The sequence below is a fragment of the Astatotilapia calliptera genome, chromosome 19 (genome assembly GCF_964374335.1).
Source record: "Astatotilapia calliptera chromosome 19, fAstCal68.1, whole genome shotgun sequence".
NCBI classification, from domain to species: Eukaryota; Metazoa; Chordata; class Actinopteri; order Cichliformes; family Cichlidae; genus Astatotilapia; species Astatotilapia calliptera.
This window is the reverse complement of record NC_137440.1, coordinates 16,398,374-16,424,320: the sequence shown is the minus strand read 5'-3', so window position 1 is coordinate 16,424,320 and position 25,947 is coordinate 16,398,374. Positions and strand designations below refer to the sequence as shown.

Below are 25,947 nucleotides of genomic sequence, written 5' to 3'. Positions count from 1 at the left end.
TTTCTGTCTCTTCTGTAAGTTACCTCAGTTTCCCCTTTTCATATTTTTTAATAAGACAGACGAGTCGTGAAGTTGTTATATGCGTCATCGAGCAGCAGCTCCTCAATGCACAAAATTTAATCATGCAACCCACACGAGGTGGACGTAATTGGGCACTGTTTTGGTGCTTTGGTAATATGCAGTGCATCCTTCAAATTAGGCGCTGTAATTGGAACAAACATACTGGTCCTGCTTGCTTCAGATTGGCTGCGAAGATTTAATCAAGTGAAAGACTCGGACTTATCAATCCAAAGAGATGCTGTGTAAGGCAGAAGAATAACACGTTAGTATGATTTGCTACACACAGTGCTCATACGTTTTAATGCACATGCAAAGGCTGAAATTTTTTCCAAACATCTTAGAAAACATTTCATACAATATATGTATTCATGGGATTTTGGAGCAGGGAGTTTGTGATGAGCGCAGTCATATTGAGAAACCCAAATACATACACCTAACCCCTGTGCTAAGATGTAATCTGTGTAGGCAGTGATGCACGAATATTTTGGAACACAAAAATTGCACTGCGCTGTCCGAATTAAATAGGCACTCCCAGTCACGCCAAGCTTGAATGGTCACAGGCAAAGCAGGCACTGTCACTTCATAGGCCCACGCTCGGTGAGTCTCATCTGTGTAGCACAAATTCTGAGCTCTAAATTCAGTTATTTATTAATAACTGCAAACTAGTTGAGCTCTGGGACTCAGCCTTTACTCACTGTAATTAACTGTATTTTTCATGAAATGCATAAAAGGATGTTGATAGAACCGTTCAGTCATTTTCATGACTGAAAATGAAAGATGTAACATTAATAGGGATTTGTGCATAAAACATAGAGTTTTTCTCACAGGAGCAAGCAGAAATTTGATCATGGATTTGTTCTACATGAGTGCAGCTTATGTGATTATTCATGCAGAATACAGTCATATTTACAACAAACAATGCTCAACCACCCAGCAACTGAGGCTCCAATACGTGGTGCATCACTTTGTCTCTCCTCAGAAAATGTAGTTGCTTTCTTTCTCTTAAAGTTTTGTAAATTACTTTGTAATGTGTGCCAGCTATTGTTGAAGGGTGTGTGTGTGTTTTAATGGCTTTTCTAAGAGTGGAAAAAATTTCCATTTTAATGAATGACATGTTTTATTTGACAAAATAGGCTTTTCACGTTGCAGGTAAGAGAAATGTGACATCGTCGCATGGACTAGAATAGCACATTAGTCATCTGTGCAAAAAGGTTTAATAATAGCGACGTGACACATTCGGGATTAAATGTTTATTGAAATATGATATCTATATCATGTATGCACGCCCTCGTTCTCATAGCTTTACCAATGTTTGATCATCCTAACCTATAAAACATACCCAAAATTACTTTTAGACAAAAACCGAGTGCTTGTTTATGCAAAAGCGTTATCTTTAAAGAAATGTAAAAGCACACTAACTGTATAAAAATGTAACATTTTTTTGTTTGTCACTTTTACAGTAAAGTAAAAGAAAAACATATTTAGTTCAACTAATTCCATGTAGCCTTTTAAAGGAGTTTTCAAACTTCAATTGCTTAAACCATTTCGTCTCGTTGTGAATCGTGCTGGAAGTCAACTCTGGCCACGTTGCATTAAAGGAAAGAAAATAGAGGAAGTACTGTTCCTTGAAGTCCCGTCTACTACTTGTTTTTGGTTTAGCCAGCATTCCACACGAAAAGCAAATCATATCGCATTCACATTGATTTATGCTTTCCAAGCTCACAGCCCAGCATTCACTCCCTTGTGCTTCCTATTTAAACATAAAAAAACATTCCTTTCATAGAACCCAGGGCCTAAGGTTTACAAGTAAACACCACTTAAATATTCCCTTTTAGTTTACAATATATAGGCAGCCTGATTTGAGCCTGAGCATTGAAGAAAACATGAAATAGAAATCCAGTGCATTCATCATCATGTACTGTAGCCCCTTTTCATTGTTTATTCATTAATGTTTTGTGTATACAAAAGAACGTACAGCTTTAAAGCTGGTAAACATACTTAACTGAGGTTATTATCAGAAAAATAATGAACTGTATATATTTCAGGTGCCATCTGGTGCAATAGTATCCTAAGGTCCGTTCCATTTATTTCTGACTTGATTCTCACCTAATTTATTCAGTTATTTTGAAATCCTAATCAACAAGACAAGTATGTTTGCCATATGGATATTGGAATGCGTTCCTCCCTAAAATAGCATCCATACAGATCCCATCTGTGTACGCATCTTTATGCAGACAACCATTAAAACTGAGTTTGTTTTGTTTGTTGTTTGCTTTTTAATTCTTTCTGTAATTCCTTGACAGATTGCTTGTAAACTGTTGGTTAACTGGCCATTAAAGGCCATTGAAATAAATTATTTTGGTTTGTGCAGTTTACAAACGATCTCAAGTTTTTCCAGCTCGGGGGAATCTCACACATGATCTTGTGTTTGTAGCCATAAATGTGGACTTCATGCTAATGTCTTGGAGTAAAGTTGCATCATTCATAGTTAAAAATAATCCTTATTGATCTCATATTGGGCCATCGTGCCCCACAGTTCATCAACTGTCTAAAATGGCAAACGGTTCAAAGAAATGGTTGCTCTTCATAAACGGGTTAACACAAGGTGATGCGGCTGCCCCGCTCACTGCTCAAGCTGTTCATGTTATACTTTACCAACTTAAGGTTGGAGCTAAATGAAGGGCTGGATGGATAGATGGAATTTAAAAACTGATTTAATTTCAGGTTCGTATATACATCAAATATCTACTAATGCATTAAACTACTGAAAATCTAGTTCTTCTACATAGAGAAAAGGTGGCAAACCTTTCACTAAAAATTTTGTGACTGCCCAGGGACACTCTTTCCCTCTTTCTTCAATCATTTTCCTCCCTGTGTGAGCGTGAAAAGCTTATGCTGGCTGGGCGCTGATGGCCAAGTCAGGCAGCTCTAACTGGTTGTAGCTTTTCACGAACAGCAGTCTGTCAGTTGTCATCTAAAATGGAAGAAATGAGCAAAATATGATGTGGCGGCGTTTTCGCCAAACTCTGTCACAATTCCCATTCTTAGTCACGGTTTAGTCACATACAGGTCTTTGCTTTGAGTGAGTCCTTCTAGATAACGTCTTGGAACTGCGTGGCCCTAAGAGCGGCACATGTCTTTGTATTCATGTCCTTCTGGGTTGATCGGTAGTTCGTTGGAACCTCCAAGGTTTCTACTATAAATGAATACAAGATACTAGTGAAGTGGCTACTTTCTTAGTGAAAAAAATGCAAGTAAAATGTTTGAAGAATAAAAATCTTCAAGCCTCTCATGTCCTTGTTTATGTTCCACCAAGGAGTACAAAGCAGAATCTGGATGAGCAGTTTCCAGGGCAAACTTTCTGCACATCTGTCCCATGTGCTGATAACAGGGAGAATAGCAGATAGCAGATGTGTTCTTTGCACGTGCATGTGAGGGGAAAATTGTTCTAACATGCAAGGTAACGTGCAATTCTGATGACAGACAAATTATTCAATTAGGAGAGGGTGACTTTGTTCTTTTGTCTTAAGCCATCATCCATTTCCTGTGAACTTAACAGCATTTTTATGTTACAAAGTGAACATGTTTTAATCACAAGTGCTGTCACTCGATTGGAGCAATTTCCTGTGGCTCTGTAAAGGACGAGGGTGCAGTGTAATTGAATTTGGGTCATAATTAAAAAGTGCAAGGAGCCATGTGATCTCTCCCCCACGCCTTTCATCTTCGTAATAGCGCAGCAGTTTACATTGAGAGGCCAAGTTTTCATCACAGAAATTAGTAATTTATTGAGGTCTTGCATGCTTTATGTGCCATGCAGGGTAGAGCAACAGCCTTATTAAATTGGATATGCAGTTTAATTTGACATTGACAAGAAAAAAACCCACCAATGAGCTGAGGTTCAGCCATGTACAGAGGAGAATGGGCAGCAAAAGCAAAATAAATGACAAGGCTGATATCAGTTTGCCATGATAATATCCATGAGCATTTCCTTGAATTGAACAAAAAAGTACTTTACATTATATTCGCAAAGAGAAGGTGATTTCCATTTTTTCTCTACAAGCTATTTTAATGTGTCTCTGCGGTTCCTTTAGCCTCCAACTCTGATATTTCCAACTTTTACAACTGCTGTGATATTTCAATCAGCACAATATCATTACTGTGGCTGTTGAGTTGTAACCTCTGAGTTATTCTGAACAGGAGGGTGTAGGTGGAATAACACATCTGATTATAGAACCGCACGAAGAAACCAGCTCAAAAAAAAAAAATCAATGGGAGAGAGGCAATGTAACTAATGGTTGCACGGATAGAGAGGAAACTATAGGAAATTAAATTATAACACATGGGAAAAGACAGAGACAGAAAGCAGCTGGGCTAGCTTCTGACATGTCGTGCCTCTCAACAATATACTGAATAGAATATTATATGACACGTGCATCAACTCAACACTGTGGTTTGGTTTGGCTTAACACTTGCATTGTTGGTTCTTTGTACGCTGGCGAAATATAAAGATGCTACTGCTGCACTCTGTGTAAGTAGCTATGAATAATGGCGTCAGCAGATGTGGAAAATGTTGAGTCAACTGGACTGCTGCTGCTTTTTGGTGTCACTTTTATCCTTGCCATTGCTCACTGCTTATTATTCAAGACAATTACCTTACTGCAGTCCACTACATCAGCATAAACAACCACCGCACAGCAGCAATTTATTTATACATAATTTATTTAAAGAATACATTTAATTTTGGCCCATAATGCCTAAAATGAAACAAAAACAATATACCAGCGTGTGACCTGGTAACATTTGAAACAGATTATCAGACGCTGATAGTTTATAAGTTATTACCAGACAGATTGCCCGTAGGAGGTCTCCTCCTGCTATTAATAGGCTCATTAACACATGATTTAATGGTGCAGTTCATTTTAACATTTTAAGTAGCCGGTATTGCATGATAATGATGGGATTGTTTTTCTATGCAAAAGAAATACAAACTTTTTACCTAATCTCCCTGCACTGTTTGTTGTTGAAACACCATTCAACCACTGAAATGACCAACTTGACCAACAAAACACTTTAACATTCATTTAAACAGGCAGAATGTTGAAAGTTAGGATGAAGAGCCTTGAAATCTTCATCTGAAAAGTTTCTGTGCAACTGATGGGTAAATTCACAATTTTCACTCTACAATCACCATTTTACCACTAAATTGTAGGAAGATTTGCCTCAAGTCTTTCTCAAAAGCCAACAGTTGTATAGTTTTTGATCCGTTGGCATTTGAGTTAGAAGACTGCTATTTACCTGGGAAAAACAGGCAGAAAGAGTTTGGTTTTGTCAGAGTTCCTGCTCTGACAGGAGTTGTTTTTTAATGTTTGTCACTGATTGCATTGTATTTTATCTGCCTGTTGAGCCTAGTATTAGGTGGAGGAGGGCGCCTACTGACCAATTATGAGTGGCTGATTACATCTGATAAAGGCCATTTATTTAGCAGCCTGATATGTAAATCAAGTGCCAAAGTAAAGGTAATGAAAGAACTGTGTGTTGAGAAAAATATGATGAATTTATAGCTGCAACATAAAAACAGAGAACAAGTCACACACATAAACATACTTGTACAAAGCCAGCTGGTCACTGCAGTGGAGAATCAAACTGAATGTGACTTTTTTGTGTGTTTCATTGGTATGATCCCACACACCGTTGGGCCACTGGGAGAGTTTCTTGCTCCTCCAGATGGACAGGCTGCCCCTGGTTATTGAGGCTCTTCTGTCATGGTGACAAAATGAACTGGTGCCTCTTTTTTGCAAAGCTCAGATACTTTTCAAATAAATTCTGAAGCCTGCGAAAATTGGCAAGAGATATCAGAGTGCAGATGGGCAGTTAACTGACGAAACCTGCCTATCACCATTGAATAACAAGATACATAATCCTGTTTCATAAGCTTTTTTTTTCTTTTTTTTGGGTCCACAACCTTCTTCTTCATAACACCAAAGTCATTCTTTTTGTGTTGCTTTGTCTGCTGGAACCCCAGGAGATTTAATATTATAAGAACAGTAACCAATGGACAAATAGCAAATAGCTAAACATCAGTTGGGCTTCAATCATAACTCACTGATGCTCAGCCTTTTAGATCATCATTTAACTCTAACTGTTAAGTAACATGTTCATAAGGTCAGCAAAACGTGAGGTTCACTGTGTTTTCTTTTTTAATCTTGTGTATTTTATGCAGCGTGCTCAATGGTTTGAACTCATTTCATTTGGATTATGATTTCCAAGCTAACGTCCACCCTGTGTGCTAAAACAATTTACTGATGACGGGATCTTCGACAGGGGATGCCAAAGATAACATTTCATTACAAGACTGTAATCATTATCAGATCTGATTTAACACTTGCTCAGGACATTAGCAAAATGTGTTCTCTACAGAGCTGAAGAAGGAAGCTCAGAAAATGAAAATGGGGGTGACTGTAGGCCTGCCATTCTTTTGATATATAGCCGTCATGTACATCTAATAGAGAAATATCCCAGTCATGTTTTAATCACATCATACCCTTCACCGTTCCTTTCTAAAGTTCTCTATTAAATCATTTCAGATCAAAGTACTTATGGTCAGCAAAAATTACATGTACAGTTTCACCATTAATTGTAGCAATTGAATTCGACCCTTTGAGTCGAACCTAAAATAGCGACTTCACCAAATAGAAACACCAACTCCGCTAATGCGTCTTTGCAACGGGGCGTGGACGGCGGCATGACTGCGGGGGGAGGTGGACACACCTGAGCTGCATCGGCTCGTCACACCTACCCTGCATATAAAAGGACTAAACTCGGTCCTGACTGGGTTGCTGTTGTTGTTGATGTGCGTGGCTGGCAGCTGAAAAGCTGCAGCCGAGAGTGTAAAGTTGCGACAACGGGGAATAAAGTGTGTGTGAAAGTGAAGAATGTGATTAGGTTCATCATTCTCAGTCTTCAATTTAGAGTTGAAAGTTATCATATTTTGTCTTACGTGTGTATCAATATAGACTTTATCGCGTTTTTTGAAAATGATCATCATAAAAAAGAACATTTTAGTTAAAAAAATTACATTTCACTTCACTGTTTGACTTCTTGCCCCATTGGCTAGGTTGTGTGTAATCAAGGTGGAGTATACCTTGAGTATACTTTATTCAGGCATGGCCATGAACTCAGGCTGAGCACAGCAGCTCAACCAACACCCTGCTACATATCCAACCAGTTATATCTTTTACACCTTGCTATTTAAACCGAATTAGCCTGCCCACAGCCGCTGAGCACCAGCAAACCACTTTGCAGCTTACCTCAACTCCAGCTTCACCATTTCATGCTGTTTGTGACTAAATTATTTTCATATATTTTGTCACTAATGTGGTTTATCCTTGGTCTTGGTCCCGCTCTCCCTGCTTCTGACCTTTCATGACTCCAAACAGAAGTGATAAGAGGACAATTAATTATTGCTCATGGAGTATAACTTATTGGAAAATCCATCATAGATCCAGGTTTCAAAATGGAAATGAAACTGCCAGGTCAAAAGAGAAGTCAGTGTGCAGTTATCAACACATCAGCTCTATCTTTGAGTATTCATGAGCTTCTGGGAAAAGGCACATGTGTTTTCAAAAACTTCTGCAATTCACATATCCTGTAATTACTGTAAACAAACCTTTCTGAAGTAGTCACATTGCAGTAAGAGGTGTGGCCATTGATTACCCACTTGGTCTGCCTTTGGATTTTTTTTTGTCTCTGTTTTTAGGCCATCTGAAAATACCACACTGACATGAATCCCTGGTGGACTCACTTGCATCCTGTTTCTTTTTTTTCCCTTTTAATCTGGGGTTGTTTGTTTGCTTGGGTTTGCTTTCATCCTCTGTAATTTGCTTGGGGCAGATTGTTCATTTTTCAGTCACTGAATAATTTGCTCTGCACTGTAAATGCAAGATAGCTGTATTCAGGTGTGACTCATCTGAATGTACAATGGCTAATGCTTGCTTTGAGTGCGATCCCAAGTTTTAGTCTGCAAATTATGTGAAAGCCTCGTGATTACTGTCGTCTAAGCCATTCTTCCAAAGTTGATAGTGTTCACAAACTGCCAAAATCAAGCAATTTTGTTATTCACTGTCTAAAAGGTATATATTTGTTGATACCAAAGTTTGGCTTCCTAGAATGAGGTGTATACGGAGTTATTTTTCCCACATAACAAATTTTTTATTTTTTTAAATCTTGGAGACATCTTTGAGAGAGAGATTAAAAACATGTCCCTAATATGAAACAACCCTACTTATCTCATCCACCCTATCAGTCTAGTGGCATTACAGCATAACAGATACCATTCAAAAGCGTCCTGCATAGCGTGGAGAAGTGGCATTCATTCCGCTCGGCTATGTCAGGCCATTCAGTCTAATCTTTTCTTGACATATTGGCTTAAGCTTGTTGTGCACTATGCCATTTGACAGTCAAAATCAATGTGGCTTAAGTAGAGATCCCCCCCACCCACCTCTGAAGTCCTTAAACCCAGTTGCCTCCATGCTTACCTATTTTGTACGAGCATCATTTTCAATCAATCTCATCTTTCCACCATGAAAAAAAAATACCACTTCGATCTAAAATAGCCAGAATGATCAAAATCACTGCCTATGTCTCTTAGGGGGTAAAAATTCCATTACCATGTAAAGCAGTTTCCATTTCTGTTCCCCTTCCTTTGGTTTTACTGCAGATACATTCAACAGGGTACTTGGACTCTGAAAAACCTTTTCCATTCTTTGCACTCAGACTTGAGGACCCAAGTTAAATGGCTTTGCCAATACTATAGGCTGCATTTTGTTATTACCGGCATATTATAGTTTCATTTTTTCTGCCATAGAATGACTCGTTTGGTTTCTACAGAGAGCCGCTCAAGCAACAGGAGATATTGTTGAGTTTACTAGTTTATTGAATGAGCATATTTCTGATGTAAAAGACAAAAGTGCAGTAATTTCTCCTCTCTGGCATATTTATGCAGCTTAGCTATGTTTCTTTCGTTCCACTTTTGACAACAGATATGTAGCATTTCATCATAAAGGAGTAAAAATACTTAATGAAAACATCACCAAATTGCTGTAAGCTTTGGACGTCTGTCCTATATTTGTAAGAAAACAAAACGAAATCCTCCCTCATCTACGTCTTATAAGCAACTATATGAAACATTTAGGTTTAAAGAAAGTTCTATGGGTTACAAAGTTTAAAACTTTTTCACCTGCACCAAGTGTTTTAATTATCTAGGATAAAGCTGTAAGGACAATTACGTAAAAACAGTATACACATGTGCTCTAATAGGGTCAGAGGTTAGCTGAAATAAGGCCCAAGCAGACAGTTTGGGTCTACAGCTTCCTGTCTTGGCACCCCTGTCACTTTTGGAGCTGGCCTCTAGTGGCCATTTGAGGGAATGGAGTATTTGCCAGGCCTTGATATTGCTACTTAAATCATTTTTCTATATTTTTATCAACTGAATTTAATCATATGACCAAACATAATCTAATCTAGACCGTATCTTCAGTCCAACTCGGGATCACCCACACACATGGACAATAGTCCTGTATATGAGGCAATTATAAAGCTTGTCTCTGTGCAGTATGCTCACTCTGGCAGTGTCCACCTCACAGCATTAGGGAAGCATTACCACACTGAAAGAACATACAACATAACTCACGTCTTTGTCTATTGTTTGTCCTGATAGATGACAGTCACAGATAATGCAAAACAGAACCCATAACAAATAAGTCGTAATGTGGTTAGGACATAAGCAGCCTACGAACACACACATGCACACACTCACAACAAATGAAAATTAAAAGAGCTACGTTAGCCAGAGCAGAGCACTAAGGGAGCATAAATGAAAAGCATTATGAAATGAGAATTGTCAATTGGCAGCAAAGATTAGTCAGTCTGAGCTGTTTTGTTCTGTTTTCCTGTGGTGAAGAAAACATTCCCATCATGAGAGAGTCTTTGAAAAAAACAGCAGTCTGCACAAAGGTCAGGTGATTTTAAATAACCAGCAGGCCTTTATGACACAGAGGACCATGATGATAATTATTAGCATCTGCACTCAGATTAGTCATGTATATCTATTTCCCACATGAGGGGTGTTTATCATCCATTATCTTTTTTTGTATTTTTATTTAGGGCTACTGTGCCTCGTATGGTATACTATTAATTAGATGTAAATGTTTGACTGATGTATTCTGGCAGCTCTTTTCGTATCCACCGGTTTGTTAATGAGTCCCGTGAGTGCCAGCACAGACATAGCATGAAAAACATGAAAATAATTGAGTACACTAAGACTTGCACAGGATTTTATCCTGTTACTGGACAGAAATCAAGTTTGCAATTTCCAGACACATCTTAAAGCTAATTCCTCATCAGTCTCGAGACAGTGCTCTATATTGATAAAGCAGTTTTGTTTTAGGAGTGTTTTGTTCCTTTTTATTAAAGTGAAAAGGCTGAAAAACCCTGAAAATTCATATCATCATTCATAGTCAGATCTTTGTTATCACTGTAGCTGTTGAGTTCTGGTCCATCGTGTTTCTTTTGAGCATTATTGAGGACACTTTTTGCTACTACTGAAGAACATAATAGGGTCCGTCATTCTTAAATAAACTAACTTCGGAACCAGTAGAAGTCTTCCTAAATCTGTCCAACCAGCCAAACTAAGTAAGTGGGTCAAGTCCTCCACTAGCTAACTAGCCAAGAACACCAAAAACACTAAGAACTTAGCAAAACAGCTGAAAACTTAAATTGCTTATGATCACATTGGAAATGGTGCAGTATACGTCCATGCTAAATTATAGGTTTTACTAATTTTGTCTTTGAATATATGAATCTAACTGGACATGAGGTTGCCTTGAGTAGTGTTGAATTGATCTATTTTAAACATCCCTGCACAATAACAAACCTATTGTTATCATGTAGCCAAACCATTTCTATATTTAGCTGAGCTGGTGGTGAATTTAGCAAGATCATGTGTATATTACTTAGTTGGCAAATCATTTCAAGGTTATCAAGGAGACAGTGGCAGCTCTTATCTAGGGTTTCATTTCCTTCTTATTAAGGGGAATGACAGGTAGCAGGTCCCATACCGCAGAGCTGTTCTCTAATGGTGTACTATGGTGCTGTAACATCACTTCCCATCTTCCCTCCACTGTGAGCAGTGTCTGGGTGAAAAGAGGGGCAGAGAGATGGTGCGGAGACGGTTTAGCGAAAAGTAAATGGAAAGAGGTGAAAGCACCAGAAAGAGGGAGGACAGAGGAGAGGCAATGCAACATAAAAAAGAAGGGGGGGAAAACATAAGAAGGAAAGCTGGTGAAAGTAGCAACGCAAAGCCTGCTGAGTTCGAGCGCAGACATTGGGGAAATCAGAAAAGCTCAGAGCCTGTTTGTGTAGTGGGGGCTTGTGTGCGCATTCATATTTGCTGTACTCTTACTAGCACGATTCTACCCAAACAAAGCACAAAATAAACCCCAAAATAAACACAGACAGCTCCCTTTTACCCAGTGCACTTGTCATAATTGAAAGCTAGAGACCTGCTGAGATCTCTCAAAATAACATCACTAATGGTCTAAGGCTTAAAACCTTTATAAAGCAGTGAAAGTGTTTGGTTTTCTTAATCCTTGTGTGGAAATAGATCTAAGTTACCTAGGTGTGGGGAAATAAATCTGTGAAAAGAAACACAAGGCTTCCTACCAATGCATTCCCATTGACTCCAAGGTCTTCTATTATGGTGGAAATCTACTTTTTTAGCCCGGAGGTGTGCATTATTTTCTATAGTATTTCATTTACTTTCTTCACAACCACTCAAGATTTGACCACAACCTACCAAACTATTTTTCAAAGTTGTTAGAAACGAGCAGTCTTAAGAAGGAAATCTTTGTGTGGTCACTGAAAATGTCTCAAGACTCATATCAATGAGTTGAAATCACAAGACTCGGATTTCTATTTAATGAAAGACTTCATGGACAGCCAAACTTCCAGGGAAAAAAAAGAAAAAATATATAATTTTTCCAGATCCATGTCTTTGGGTACCTTTTAAAAATGGTCAATAAATACAATCTCTGGCTCTGGGGAGGCTAAAAACACCTACAATACAGAAACTAGGCTTGGACTCTCAATGCAATAGTCAAAAGCATAAACTTTAGTATTTTTACAATAAAGATATACTTTTTACTTTAGTAGTTCCTCCAACTAACACCTGATTTATGTTCAGCACTGTCCCCTTTGGCGTTTCTGGGTACTGTTTCCCCACAGTTTTCGAATTTATCAGTGGGAGGATAACAATGTTATGTCACAAATGTCATCAAATTCCTGGAAGGAGATTGCTGAAACTATTGGAATGGATGTGAGGGGATGTACGCTGAAGTGGAAAAACTAGAGGGACAAAAGTGTTTGACAAAAACAAAGAACGAGGAACCAGGAGGGGAAAAAGGTTTTATCGGCTGGCAATCCATATAAAACACCAGGACACGACCACATGGTAGTTAACATGTAATGCATTGGCGAGCAGTGGAGTCTGAAAATGTTTGTTTTGTTTTCATAACAAAAGTAATAATTAAACTTTACAGTTCCTCCCAAACTGCAGTAAGTTACATCTTCTCTGACCGAATAAAGTGCTGCAAAGATGTGCAAATAATTAGCTGAAAATGAGTTTCTGTACACCTGCCTTTACTTGGCACATCTGACCTTATCAAAGAAAAGCAAGATTTATATAACAAAACAAATTTATTTTGATTTGCTTACATCATTTTCCGGTGTTTTTATATCTTCACCAGAGCCATGTGATAGCAGGACATTCTCTTATAATTCTTTATAACTGTTTTGTTCTTTTCGCTCATACCGAGGCTGCTGGCTTGTGCCTGGCTGCCTTTGTTTTGCCTCTTCAAAATGTCCATGTTCAACTGGATGAAGGGTGATTTAAGATTCGGATCAGCTGTTTTGGTGTAAAATATAAGCGATTATCTGCCTGCACCCCTCTCTGCATGTTATGCATGCATGAAAGAGACCGGCTCATAATCAGACGTTTGTGAAACTGACCGGCCAGCTACCAAATCAGGGCCAAGAATTCCAACAATTCGCCATTTCCGGTCCCTGGTTGGTGGATGCCTCTCTACTTATTTTTTAGCTTCAGTGTTAGTTTTATTATTTCAGTAATGTTATTAACTCCTGACTTTCGCCGTCACGATCCTGTGTTTGTCGGTGGATTGGCAGCGTGTGGCTTATGTGTGACATAAACTTGAATCACAAAAACATTATTACAATTTAGTTCAGTCTAAACACAACATATTTGCTTTTGTTTTCACTTGTATTTTCTGTTATTTCAGGAGTTTTTTTTAGATGCAGATTAAGATGCACAAAAGATTAATTAAAAATGTTATCTATAGTATATAATTCACAGAAGTCTATTAAATAACAGCTAAATATATGTACCATTATGTGAGAGCATGAGCATTGTAATGTGCTGCAGTCGATGCAACATGTCAAAGATGTAGTTAATAAAATATGTATGGTCTATGCATGGTGTAGTTTTTCCACCTGTTACTATTGTATTAATAATACAACATATAGAACTTTTGTAGCTTTCTGTAGCCTTTGTGCTGGTGTGTCTATGTGCAGGTGTGGCATACTTGAATTTACGATCTCATCAGGGAAGTAGCTGTTCACAGGACATTAACTATACATGTTGTCATGATTTGTATGTAGGGATGGGCAGGAGACAGGAGGAGGGGAGAGAGAGGGAGAGAGAGAGATTGTTGATGAGCTGGGAGCCAAAGAGAAATCAGCACAATTTGCTTAATAAAATTAGGGACAGTTGAACTGCACAAAGCCAGCTGGGCGCTTGAGGGAAAACAGCATTCGGTGCAGGACTTTCAGCTCACTAACACACTAGAACTTGGCCTCAGTGTGTTGGCGATTCTTGACCACACACTTTCTGTATTTGTGGCTTCAATCCGTAAGCGTGTGCCGGCTTCACACCGCTTATTGTAATCTTTCAACAAGGGCGCCACCTGACACCTGGCCACCTCTAAAACCTCCTCTACACCTGCAGAGTCTGGGTGGCCTCAAAGGGTGGGCCATGCATCACCATGCAAAGGAAGAAAGGGACCCTCCCAAAATGGAAGGGAATGAGGCAGCTACCATGTCAGCCTCCAGTGCAGCCCTGGACAGTCCCACCTCCGTCGTCCAGGCTGAGCAGGCCCAAGCTACACTCACTCCTCTCAACCGCAGCCGGTGTAGGTTTTTCTGTCAGCCATGGTGTCTGCTCTTCGCACTGATCCTGCTCCTGCTTTCTCTTCTTGGCAGCTGGGCAGTGGTCCACCTGACGCTGGGGACAAACGGAGGATCACCTTTTCGGATCTCAGCCAGCTACGATCAGCGGATCCCGCAGGATGATACGGCCACCATTGAGCCCCACTTCACCACCAACTGCACCATGGGTAAGTAGCTGCCACTGATGTGTGTGTGATGTGTTTCGTTGCTGTTGTAAAAGTTAATTAATTAAAGTTAAAGACTTTTAAGAGTGGCTTTCGTCACTCAGTAATTCCAAAAGAGATTTCCAACAATCACAAAATAGTTGCTGTTACTTCTCTACAAATTAAATACTGTGAGGAAGGTAAATCATTTTATATCAGTAACTGAGTAATAAAATTAATATATAATGAAAGTTATTTGCTGCAAGATTAATTACAAATGGCTCCAAACTGATAGAAATCAATATATCTCATAACAAAATTTTGGGATTCTTACGTTTTCAGTCGTTCCCTTGTTTTCAGATGCGTATGTGGACAAATGTGTCTCACATGTCTGCAGAGTGACTGAGTTCTTAAACATGTCAAAATGGAAATTGCATAGTTACACTCAGTCATTTTTAACTTCATTACAGCATGTTGTCGAATGAAATGCGTAGGCTGGTCTAGACTGGAATAATATCCTTCTCTGTCAACCTCGAAAGCTCCTCAAAATTGAGTTAATAAAACTGATTCAATTTCCTCTGAACTAGATGCAGAAGCACAGCAGACTTTCCTCAAACATGTAACATGTAGAAACACAGATAAACTCCTTGTTTCCTCTAACTGGCAGATGTTTGACGGGCAGAAAAGTGCAAATCAGCACCTGTTTGTCACACCAACCCGGTGCTGATTTACTGGAAGAGAATGCCTTAATCTGCATGTATAAAATGTCTCTATTTAAAAAAAGAGATCACATTTTTTGTCAAAAGCTGTGGGATTTTTCCTAGTATAAGTTTTTAAAAAGCAAGGGTTCGTTTCAGGCTTATTTAGGAAAACTTGTTTACCCAACCAGCTCAGAGACCACAGAACCCACATAAAAAGCAATAATCAAGTTAAGAATGACCAAGAGAAATGGTTCACCATTAGCTTCTTGTAATCAAATAAATTAAATCTTGAAATTGGCAGCAACACACTGCTAATTTATGTATTACAACATTATATTTATAATGAGAATCCAGCATTATACTTTCTCGTTGAGTCACGTTACCTTTGTTCACGTTATTTAAACTCGTGTTTAAACTGCTGTTCTGGCCATTTTATCCCCTTGATGTTTTTCTAGTCTTTGGTCTTGTTACAAGTGATGCTTTAAAAACGTTTTCTTGTTACCTTTTTATGCACATATTACGTGATAACTAGAGCCCCTGCAACAAACTGCAGTGTTACCTTTTTTTATTTAAAAGACAACAAATTTACAAAAAGAAGAAAAAAATCGAATTTGCATTTATAAAATTTGGGCTTCTTTCTAAGACTCGGTGTCATCGTTTGGCAGCTGTAGTAGCTTTCCATTTTTACTTTTTCCACACACTTTTTTTCTGCCAATCATTTCAAGCTCTGAGATATTCTTTCAGGCACAGCATGTTAAATATCTGCCCACAGATCTTTAGCTGGAGTGCCATTCTGAAAGCTTCAGCTTGAATTTCTTCAAGTACTTTAAGTTGGACTTTGAGGTCTACATTGGAGCTTTGTCATATTGTTAAAGCCAGCCTCCTTTCACACTTCTCAACTGACTGCATGACATAGCACTCATAATTTGCTTTTAATTAGAGGAATTCAATCTGGGCTCTATTCATGCAATCCTTCATGTGCCATTGGTTATCATACATGCCAAATCTGAATATATCCACACCCACACTTGACAGCATGCAAGGTGTTATTTTAATCAAACTCCAGTCATTCTTTCCTCCAGAAATGTGGATTAAGATTTTGAATTCATAATGTCTGCAGCATATGATTTTAAAATGATTAAGATTTTGTTTTTGTGCTGAATTTTGTAGGGAAGTCAGTCTTCCATATATTGTGCCCGACTTTCACATTTTCGTTTAAGGACATTTTGCAAAGTGGAAAAAAGCTGGCAGCTTTCTCATATCTTTCAGATGCCTTTTTCTGCTTTCGAGGCATCAGTTATCTTCAGTTTCTTCAGTGTTTACTCCCGGGAGCCTAAACAGTCAGAAAATTTATGAAGCTCATTGTCAGCAGCTGACAGATGATCTGATCTTACAGCTCCAAACAAGTCAGTTTGGACCTAATTAAGGTCATGAGTCAGAAGGCTCTGAAATTTAACAAGTGAAAGGCTGACTGAACTTTTCTACATGCTACAATTATATGCCATGTTTTTATAAGTAACGTGAATTTACATTTGACGATTGTTGCATTATTGAACTGGTTGTTTTTACTTCATTCCACTTCAAAAAATCAACACATGTGCATTTTACCTTTAGCTGCACGTAAACAGTTCTTCCCACGTTTGTGTCGTAGTGATTTCTGGCCACTGATTCTGGGTGGATCACTTGAACGAAGACCTGCACTGCACTTTATATTTGACTGCTTGTTATGCTGAGCACTGGAATGCAGTCAAGTGATCCTTTACCTTGTAGTTTTGTATTAAAAAATACAGCACATCTTTTAAAAAAAAAAAAGAAAAATGGTGATCATTCCCAGGGGCCTTTTTTTAAATTCAGAGAGATGCTCACAGTCCAGCAAATGTAATCCCTTCTGCTTTTATGGAGGGAGAGTCTCTTTGCACTCTGCAACAATGAAATGGCTTTTATGCTTGGTCAATATTTAGCTCCAGGTGAAAGAGGAAGATTGCACCGCAGGAAAGACTTGTCTTGTGGATTTGTCTTCAGATTTGGTTTAAATAAGGTGTTTAAACTTGAGTTTGGTTCAAAGGTGTATTTGGTTATCAGCTATGTAAATACATTTGTGTATATGAGTGTGACAAGAGAGGAAGAAAGAGAAGGAGAGGAAATGCAGTTCAGTTCAGTGCATATCTAGTCTTCACTAGGGGTAAGTCTTCCCTTACCCCAAAATTCTCTTTGTAAACTGAATCATTCAATCAAATGCTGCTAATGAAAGTGCAAAATTTTAAAAACATATAATTAGCCTAACTTCACATCAATCAAAACAATTTCCATCTCACTTAAAACAGAAGTGATTCTCCAGTGGGTCTTTGTGTAACTGTTACAAAGAGTATGATGCTGCTCATGCAAATCCAGCTTTAGTTGAACAGTATCTAATTGTTCTTTGTTTTGGGTTCACCCTGTTCCTCTTCCCTGACAGTGCATAAGCTCTGGCTGATAGACAGAGAGAAAAAAGCATGCAGACGTGCCACGCTCTCTTCGGGCACCACCTGGGTCCCTAGTGCAACACCCACGACACACATCCCACTTCTAAACAAAGTCCTAATCCGTCTCGGCACGCTCGCCGTGTGGCCTCACCACGTTTCGTGGTGTTCTCAACCTCCCCCACTTTTTCCTCCAGCACCTGTCACAAACCTGAGCTCAAATTACCTCTCTTCTCAGAACATGAAGCCAGAGTGCTCCATTAAGGCTCTCACACTAAATCCCTGACAAATACACTCGTTTGCTTTATTTGTTCTAGTCCCTTGCACTGAAAAGTTGCTAATTACTACTATTAATGACCTCCATTATCAAGCTTTTGGGGTGAATAGCTGTAAGACTGATCCAGACTTCGGTGATTAATTGTGTTTAATTTGGTCCCAAAGGTTTGAAGGTTTAATTTCAGCAGACAGGAGGCTGTGGACACAGACTGTTGGTACTGTTATGGTTGCGTAACAATTTCCTTTAGACTTGGAAGACTTTTTTTAAGAAACGCATGATTCAGTCTGACAGTTTTAATTCACTGATTCACTCATTATTTGATTTTTTAGCAGGTCTGCCTTGAGATATTCTGTATTAGCAGAATGGATGTATTATTTATAATCATTTAGCTAATAATTCATCTAAATACGATGCATTCAGTTGAAATTACGTCTCCTTTTCATCTTTTGCACCTGATTTGTAATTTTGACAAAGTCCATTTCCTCCTCTTTAGTTGTTTTCATGGGCAGAAAGGCAGCGATTACTCTAGCTAGTGAAGTGCATGGAGATAGTCAATAGAGAATAAATAAATGGAGCAGTGTCTGACTTCTTTCTCCATACCCTTCCACTTTAATTAACTCATCAGTCACTGGACCAACAAGCAATCCAATTTGGTGCCCTTAAAGTGACTTGTGTGGCTGTATGCCTATCTCCAGTGCTCATCCTTCTGACAGGAAGTTAGAATCCTACCTTCTGCCAGTATTTCTCTTTATGGTTGTCGCATATCTGTCCAGAGAACGTAATCATTCAAACTCAGCAAACATGTCAGCAACACTCTTAACCTGAGAGTAAATAGACACTTCTGTGATGACTGACAAGCTCATTAACAGATTGTGTCAATAGCAGATTTGACTTTTTCCTCTGTGACAAGCCAGAGGGTCACGTTTGCCTTAACGTCTATAACAACGTTTATCTGCTCAAGTGCATAATTCTGTGTTTGTGCTCATGAATTACCCCACAAACTGTCACAATTCATTTTTCCAATTGGACAATGAGCAGAGTGAAGGCAGCAGCGAACCCTTAGGGAATCTGAACCACTGACCTCCTCTTCCTTGGTCCATTTCCTTAACCACTACACCATGCTGCCGCGGGGCATTAATGGAGCGTTACAGCAAGTCTATACTTCACGATTAGGTACACAGCACCATGAAGTGTCCCTAGGCCCATCAATCAAACATGGCCCTGTGGAGAATGCTATGAGGGAAATGGGTTTGGAGAAAGCTACTGTAGTGGACAGAGTGTGGACATGTGGAAGGATGGTTGATGGTATTTTGTAATGGAAAAAACCATTCACTTTATAGCAGGACATCAGGCTTTAATTTAGATTTCTATTTCACTTTGGCTCTTTGAGTGCATGAAATAAACTCTCAGCCATATATCTGCACCGTATGGACTACAGTACTGGGCCACCTACACAATACACCTACAAGAGCTGCTCGGCCGCAGAAACCCATGCCATGAAGCTCCTGATGGAGAGTTTTTGTGTTAACGTCGATGTCAAAAGAGGTTTGGAGCTTTACAGTTATTGAGTCAGCAGAGCGTTGGCGCCTCAGCAAACAGCAACTGATCTGTAACTTTCTGTTGTCTGCCACTTAAGTTACAGTAAGATAAGTTGCTGTAGTTCCTAAAGACTTCCACTTTGCAATAATACCACTTGCTGTTGCTCTTTGAATATCTACAAGGTAAGAAATTTCACAAACCTACTTGTTCCATGTAGACCATTTGGCTAGGTCCTTGATTTTATGTAACTCTAGCAGGACTAAAAATACCTGAATTAAAAGACTCAGCGGTGTGGCCCAATATTTTAGTCCACATAGTGTCAATACGTGTATATTACACCCCTAATGTTGCACTAGGCAGCTTTCAGGCCACAGCTCCAAATAATATCAATACTATTGTTTCAAAAGTGTTTTTAAGCCTTAAAGGGATTAAATAAAAATTAGGCTGCTGATGATGCCACATGTGTCATCTCCTTCTAAAACAATATGTATACCAAATTTCACAACCTCCAATGCAGTTGCTAAGATTCTTCATTAACATTAACCTCTTGCTGGAGCCAGTATGATGTAGACACAGTATCCTCTATTGTTGTGTGAATCTCACTCTTGCAGCCTCAAGCTGAGCATATTGTCTGGTGCAAATTTAGTTTTATCAGCCTTTTAGATTGATGTGGTGGTTCATGCTTTTTTTTTTTATAATGTTTCTTCAGTTCATTAAGGTTTGCAGGCATTCATTCATGCACAGCTTTCTTAAGGTACCATGACAGCATGTCAGTCAGGTTGAGCTCTGAACATTTGGGTGGGCCATTCGATGATACATCACTGTCTTGTCGCATAACCAAATTTCAGCCAAGCTTTCGCTCCAAAACAAACCTAAGTCATTACCCCTCCACCACCGTGCATAACAGTTGGTATGAGGTTATTATTCCACAATTCATTTTTCTTTAGCAGCAACTTTGAAAATGTAAAGAGATTTCTCCTGGGAGTATTCCCGAGTAAGCCATACTTGTTCAGTCTTTCTCTAACTCTACTGTCACTGTTTTATTTTAACATTTTATGATGTCCGTTTCTTGGAAGGTTATTGCATTGTATTAATAGACCCTTGAATGCCCCAGACCATCAAACTGCCAAATCTTGTGTTGGTCAAATGCACTTACTGCTGCTTATCCTTACTTCCTATTCCTATGGAAGCAGTAATTGTGTGTGTATTTTTTCATACTTGTTGATGATCAAATGAATAAGTACTCTCACTGCTTGCATAGAAATTATAATACCCTTATAATTTCTATGCAAGCAGTGAGAGTACTTAGTTTTGGGTCCTGTGGAAACTTTCACATGACCGTATGGTCACAACAACAACAAAGTAGCTACTCTGCTTGATACTCCTTTTTCAGTCAAAACAAGCATCAAGTGTTCTATTTAATAAGATATGAAACACAATTTCAACCTGTTAGGGCCATGAATGTCTCTACAGAATTTCATATTTGTTTGATTACTTTACTTTAACTCTGATTAGGAAATTAAGAGTTAGACCGACTAACCAGCCAACCAACATGCATTGCCATATTGCCATACCTCTAACAAGGACAAAACCACAAAATGTACACATCCACATGCGTAACTCTTTCAGGCTGAGCTTCAAAAATCACAGCTAATCTGTTTTAATATCAATCTAATCATGCCTAATGTAATAAACCAATTTAGTTGGATGTCTATACTGTCTGCTTGCAGTTCATAAACTGTAATATGAAGAAGCATAAATAACATGTATTTAATGCTCTATGGATTAGATATTTAACCCACATAGAGTTCATGTTGTTCAGTGGCAGTTAAACAGTATGTTTGGTGTCAGTTACATACATTAAATGTAGTACATTTTTTGTACAGGAAAAAACATTTGGTAGTTATTCTTTTTATCTTATGTTGATAGTATATGGAATTCCCATTAATGTAATTATGTTACCATCTTGTTGATTGATACAGGTTGTTTATTGGCTGACACAAATTAGCTAGGCGTGTGGACATATAATTTTTTTCCTGATTCAATGAGTGTCTAATTTCACTCTAAAAGTCAAATAAAATTAAATAATAAAATCAAGTCAAATAATGTTGTTGGGCCACGAGAAAAGACAAAATGTCTGCTGCATTTAATATAGTTTGTACATAATTCCAGTTTAACATTTAATTAAATATAGGACACAAGCTGCTCATCTAATACCAGTGTTCTTCATAATGTACTGTGTTTGTGTGTGTCTGTTTGTGTGAGAGAGAGAGAGAGAGAGATTGGGCAACACCACTTAAAAGGGATGAAAAAACCCAAATATTCAGTGTAGTTCCTTTAACGTATATTTATAAGGTGATCTTTATATTTTGCAATCACTGGTCCACTGTCCTGTCTGCAGATTTTAGTCCATTGTTATGTGGCTGCTAGGCAACATGATGATATATTGTCTGGTATTAATAAGGAACTTTCAGAAGCATACGATGAACCTGTAATTAGTTTTGGTTGTTCAACTCCTGGTTGTATCAGAGTTTACTAGCAGAATACTTGTTATACTGTGCCTCACGGTCTGGCTTAAAAGAGCACTATAAAAATACAGCTTTTGATCACAGATCTCTACTTCATAAATAAATTAACTTCTTTTTAATATAAGCTTATTATTTACTTTGCGTTCAAAGCCTTTAGGAGCCTTGAAGGCAATCAGAAGTCCATCTATTTGTGAGATTTACCTGGAGCTAATTATATGGATATTTCTGTTGATCTTGTATTTTGTTGAGGATACTTTGAAGTCTTTTGAAAACATGTTAGGATCACTGAGAGAATATACGAGGACAAAAAACTACGAGAAAGTTAAAAACAGGAAAACAAAGCTCATCAATTAACATAAGATACAACTTGCCAAGACAAGAGCCTTTCTGGCAGTACTAAGCTTTATCACATTCTACCTCTAATCTCTTGCCTTAGGCCTTTCTGCAAGCAGCATCCCCTCAACCCAAACTGTGTTTCTGTTGCAGGCACCTTTCCAAGGCAATCTATACAGGCAGTTTCATTTTAAGATATTGAGCAAGTGTTAAATGGCCCAGGGCACCAAGTAGAGTGTTCACAACATGCATACGCCAAATGGAACAGATGTCTGAATCAGCACAAACCTGGCAAAGAGGAGGAAATTTCTGGATGTTATGGACTTAAACTAGTATTGACAAAAAGTCAATCAAGTTAAAGCAACATTAAATCTAATTACAGTCTGTAAAGCATATTTATGGATGAAGACTTCTGGGGTGAATCTGTTTATTGAGTTTCTCCTATCCGTTTAATATCAAACAGCACATTTTATGTAATCATTTTTATGTAGGTACAGAAGGGTTGGGAAGTAGCTTAACCAGTTGTTGATTATAGCAACAGAAATCTTTTATTGGTCTATAATGTGTACAGTTCTTAGTATTATCTTAACATAACAGAAGGGAATTTGTGAGGAATTCAAGCCCCAGTGAAACAGGCTTAGGGATTGGTTGGCAACCCCTTGGCAACCTTCAGTCACTATGGAAAAATGTCAACCGGTTGAGGGATACACAAGTGGTTGCTTGAGGTTGGTGGTAGATGCTGTAAAATCAACTGCTAAGGCTCTCGTCACGCAGGCCAAGAGACCATTAGGAAACCACTCAGCAAACTCATGTCACTGGGAATAAATTTGTATTCTCCAACCAGTTGGTGAATGGTTGCTATAGATTGCTAGCAGATGCTAGGTGAAACTGGGTGCAAAGAGGGATACAGCCTGTGACTTTCATGCGGGTGACAGTGGTAATCTGCTAGTGATGAAAACAATCACAAGGAGATTTTTGGTGCAGCTCCTTTTGGCGCCAGCAACCACTCACAAACGAGTCGGCGAATAGATATTTTTCCCTAGCGACAAGAGGTTGGCGAGGAGTTCCCTGCAAGTTTCCAGGTGTGTGTGACTGAGGCTTTAGCAATCAGACTTTATAAGTTTTATATTGACTAAGTTAAGGCAGATCCACACACACACTTTCAGTAACTGGCAAACCCTGATGGAAAAACACCCAGCACGCCCCTGCGGGCGGTTTATCCTTCAAGCTCGGGTCCTCTACCAGAGGCCTGGGAGCTTGAGGGTCCTGCGCAGTATCTTAGCTGTTCCCAGGACTGCGCTCTTCTGGACAGAGATCTCCAATGTTATTCCCGGGATCTGCTGGAGCCACTCGCCTAGCTTGGGAGTCACCGCACCTAGTGCTTCGATTACCACGGGGACCACCGTTACCTTCACCCTCCACATCCTCTCGAGCTCTTCTCTGAGCCCTTGGTATTTCTCCAGCTTCTCGTGTTCCTTCTTCCTGATATTGCTGTCATTCGGAACCGCTACATCGATCACTACGGCCGTCTTCTTCTGTTTGTCTACCACCACTATGTCCGGTTGGTTAGCCACCACCATTTTGTCCGTCTGTATCTGGAAGTCCCACAGGATCTTAGCTCGGTCATTCTCCACCACCCTTGGGGGCATCTCCCATTTTGACCTTGGGACTTCCAGGTTATACTCGGCACAGATGTTCCTGTACACCAGGGGTGCTCACACTTTTTCCGCATGTGAGCTACTTATAAAATGACCAAGTCAAAATGATCTACCCACTACAAAAATCCAAAACATATACTTATTTATAAATATATTGAGGATTCTTTATATCTACAATGTATATACATGCATAACTGCAATATCCAATATTTCACAACACAACAATGTAAATTTTTTGTCATTACCTGAGTTTACTCTGATGACTTGCACTGAATTGAATCAGCCAGGGATGCATAGTCCGGAGAATAGCTGCTGACGGCCAGCCTCAAACACACTTCCAAATGTTCATCAGTCATGGTGGAACGTTACTTGGACTTAATGATGTTCATGTGGGAAAATGATGACTCACATAAATAAGTGGAGCCGAATAATGCAGTCAAAGAGGCAGCACATTTCCTCATGTTGGGGTACTTTACTTCTGTGAGTAAGTTCCAGAACTGTCCATGATCTCTGGACTTCAGCTCAATGTCGGCTTGTAGTGTCAAAATTTCATCTTCCACTCCAGAAGAGTTCAGGTGAAATAGTTTTGCAATTTTTGATGCGAGTGAATCGACATCAGCATCTTCCCGAAAAGGATAGCACATGAAGGTAGCGACTGGCTCGAGCAAAGAAAAGTCTTGAAAGCGTTTGTCAAACTCTGACAGACAATTGTCAATCTGCTCTGTGTAGCGTGCACTGTCAAGTTGCAAACAGGCCATCCCTTGCATCTCCAGCTCTGACGCCAGGTTTTGAAAGTTTATCAAATCATGACGCTGCAGCTTTAAAGAGAGATGTTGCATCTTTCGTTTGAAAGCATTAACTGAGCTGATCATGTTGATCACTGTTTTGTCTTTTCCTTGCAGCTGTAGATTAAGGTCATTCAACATGTTTGTCAGATCGGTTAAAAATGCCAAGTCTAATAGCCACTGACCGTCATTAAGTTGCATGTATTCTGCTTGTCCAGCTACACGGAAAAACTCCTTAATCTCCGGACAGAGCTCTCGAAATCTTTGCAGGAATTTCCCTCGACTAAGCCACCTCACGTCAGTGTGTAGCAACAACTCAGAGTGGTCGCAGTCAGCCTTCTCCAGATGTGCACGAAATAACCGTCTTTGAAGAGATCTGGCGCGAATAGAACAGGCGATCTTCGTTGCAACATTCATGATCTCCTTCATGTTGAGCATTTTAGCGCATAACGCTTGTTGGTGGATTATGCAATGGTAATTTAGGAAGTCCGGGAAAGCATCGTCCTGCCTGCACTTGGCAATAAATCCATTCAAGCGGCCAACCATTGCGGGTGCTCCATCTGTGGTAATAGACACCAATTTGTACACTGGGAGCTGGGTTTTCTCGATAAAGTTTTTGAACGACTGAAATATGTCCTCTCCTCGCGTCTGTTCTTTCATGGGCAGGACTGTTAATAGCTCTTCTTTTGCAGTGATATCAGTAAACACCATACGAATGAAAATGCACACCTGGGCTGTGTCACTCACGTCCGTAGATTCGTCCAACTGCAGTGAGAAACACTGGCAATCTCTGATGTCCTTCCAAAGTTGCTGGGTTAAATCCTCCGCCATGGCTTCACAGCGCCGTGTAACTGTACTTCTTGACAGCTGGAGAGCTTTGATCGAAGATGTTATTTCTGCCTTATTTTTAAAGTCTCGGAACAATGAGTCAGCTGCTTCAACGAATGCCTCTTTTACCATCTCTCCATCTTGAAAAGACTTCTTGTTTTTAACGATGATGTGACTTACCCGGAACGATGCTTCGGTGGCGGCTTTCGCTTTTGAAGTTTGTTGTGTGAAAAATGACTGCTGTCCAACAACTGGGAGTTTAGTTCCTTCACCTTTTTCTTTCTTAGCTCGCTTTTCGGCGGGAATGTAGTGTCGTATTTTCCGTGAACAGTTCGAAAATG

At 39.3% G+C, this 25,947-nt stretch overlaps 1 protein-coding gene across 5 annotated transcripts in view; it reads left to right on the top strand.

The window, feature by feature from the left end:
• The window catches only part of alk (ALK receptor tyrosine kinase), a 489,366-nt gene that overhangs the window by 382,844 nt on the left and 80,575 nt on the right, over positions 1-25,947 (top strand). For all 5 annotated transcript variants that reach the window (XM_080293835.1, XM_026152849.2, XM_026152846.2 and 2 more), the window contains one exon: positions 14,389-14,522. In XM_080293835.1, coding sequence (XP_080149961.1) covers positions 14,389-14,522 — 134 coding nt within the window. The remainder of the gene's footprint in view (positions 1-14,388; positions 14,523-25,947) is intronic.